The sequence below is a fragment of the Cystoisospora suis genome (genome assembly GCF_002600585.1).
Source record: "Cystoisospora suis strain Wien I chromosome Unknown contig_7118, whole genome shotgun sequence".
Taxonomy (NCBI): Eukaryota; Apicomplexa; class Conoidasida; order Eucoccidiorida; family Sarcocystidae; genus Cystoisospora; species Cystoisospora suis.
In genome coordinates this window covers 1-1889 of record NW_027159904.1, presented here as the reverse complement: position 1 = coordinate 1889, position 1889 = coordinate 1, and the positions used below count along the sequence as shown (strand labels likewise).

At 55.7% G+C, this 1889-nt stretch overlaps 1 protein-coding gene across 1 annotated transcript; it reads left to right on the top strand.

Annotated features, from left to right (window-relative positions):
* Positions 1 to 20: 20 nt before the first annotated feature.
* On the top strand, positions 21 to 1775 carry CSUI_010312 (zinc c3hc4 type (ring finger) domain-containing; the record flags this gene model as incomplete). Its single annotated transcript, XM_068070417.1, has 2 exons — positions 21 to 421; positions 1050 to 1775. Coding segments are annotated over 2 exons (1125 nt in total), but the record flags the coding sequence as incomplete, so codon positions are not given.
* Positions 1776 to 1889: the final 114 nt, after the last annotated feature.

Sequence of the window (1889 nt, the reverse complement as noted above, 5' to 3'; positions counted from 1 at the left end):
CCACTGTGCCCCCCAAGTTTCTCCGTGCACGAGAAACTTGGGGGGCACAGTGGGAAGATGTGAGACGCAATACACTCTTGGTGCTGCCCTTCCGGTCGATGCTGTGAGGGAAGAAGAAGGCAGCGAAAGGCGCAGGAGGGACAGGAGAAGGAGGAGACGGCTGCACAAGAGTAGAAAGCGGGGAAAGACAGGGGCGGAGAAGAAACTGGAGAGGCTGGGTCTTCTCGTGCATCCGAGTTCGTCGTCGACCGCGGTCACTGTCGAAGAAGGAGCAAACAAGGAAGAAGGATGTGCCGAAAAGGAAGAGCTGTGCTCCAGATGCGGCCAACCAAAAACCTGGAGAAGAATTTCGCTGCCTCTCGAGAGTCCTCTCAGCGTGCTTCTTTGTGCGGGCAACGTTGCTCTGCCGAGGTTCATGCAGGTAAAGAAAACTTTTCGGTGTTCGGGGTTTCTGCCTCCACTGTGGTTGTCGAACCTTTCCTTGTTGCGGAGGTGTTCAGCTTCCTTTTGTTCACTAGCTGGCATGCAGCCTGCGTGATGTGGAATTCATCTCTCCGACTTCTTCCTGTATTTTGTTGCAAGGACTGTTAAGCACCATCACCTCGCTCCACATGCGCATCCGGAAACTGTGGGGGCGTGGATGGATGTGTAGGTTCCTGACTCGAAGCCACCTTTGCGAGACAGCTTTCAAGAAGTGGGCCGAAAGGGAGGTCGTGGTCAGCCGTTGTTGCGTGGGCCTTGGACGGCCTTCAAGACTAGGCGTTGTCAGTATCGACGCTTGCATCGGGCTGCACGTTAGTGTTGCTCTCTCTAGAGCTGTAGGGTATGTGTCCGGTTTATTCCTTCGGCTTCTGGGTCTCCCATCAGCGTCTTTAGTAGTGGTACATATACTTTGTTTTTTGTCTCTCGCACCTATGAGAGGTAAGCTTTTCCTCACAAGCTCGTGTTTGGGTGGGAGTGTATACACACGAGTCTCCACAATGCGTATGTGTCCGTGTGCGTTGTTGTACTGTTGTTATTTGCCCTGCAATCACTTTTCCGAATTCCAGCTTCTCCAAGTGGTCTCCCAGCAGTCCCCTCTCCTAGTACCGGAGCCCGCGTCTCCATCAGATGCCACATCGCTAGCGGCGTTCCCGTCCTCTCCTCCTCTTTTGTCCAGTACTCCCTCCTCTCTTGCGGTTTTCTGCGCCCTTCTGCCGTCTTTCCTTTCACGAAACGAAACTGTACTGGCAGACCAGCGTACCGCCTTTCTTCCGCCTTCGGGCCCGCCGGGCCAGCTACCTCGTCATGAATTTGGTTCTCCTCCTCTCGTCGGTGCAGAAGGTCTTAGAGGACCACCGTCTCTTGCCGGCCTGTCCGGCAGGCATGGCCACCTGGACGATAGCCGGAGGCGCCCATGTGGCGATGGCAGCCTTGGAGGAGCCGCCAGCGGCGGCGCTGGTGACGTGTCTGCGGCTGCAGGGTCTGTTAGTTCCACTGGAAACTGTCCCCGGTGTAGGCGGCCGGTCTGCGTCTGCAATCTTCCACAGGGTCGGTCAGGCTGGTGGGCTGCAGCAGCGGGATTTGTTGGGGTTCTTCAGAACCTCGGAGCGAGTAGCAGCATTGCGACTGCAGCTCCTTCATCTCCTCTGCTCAGCAGCGGTGGGATGTTGGCTTTGGAGCTCGATCTGGGGCCGGCGTTTCACTTCCACTCGAAATTTTCGTGCGCCGTCAGCCGCGAGCAGACGTCGTGCAATAATCCCCCCGTTCTCCTATCATGTGGTCACACGATTTGCAGGTAAGACCTGTAATGCTGCAGTCATGCCGTGCCTGTTTGTATGAGGACGCGCGTAGTCGTTTCTTCGTAGCACCGAGAGAGAGAGTCAGAATTATTTTGATTTTTCGTTGTT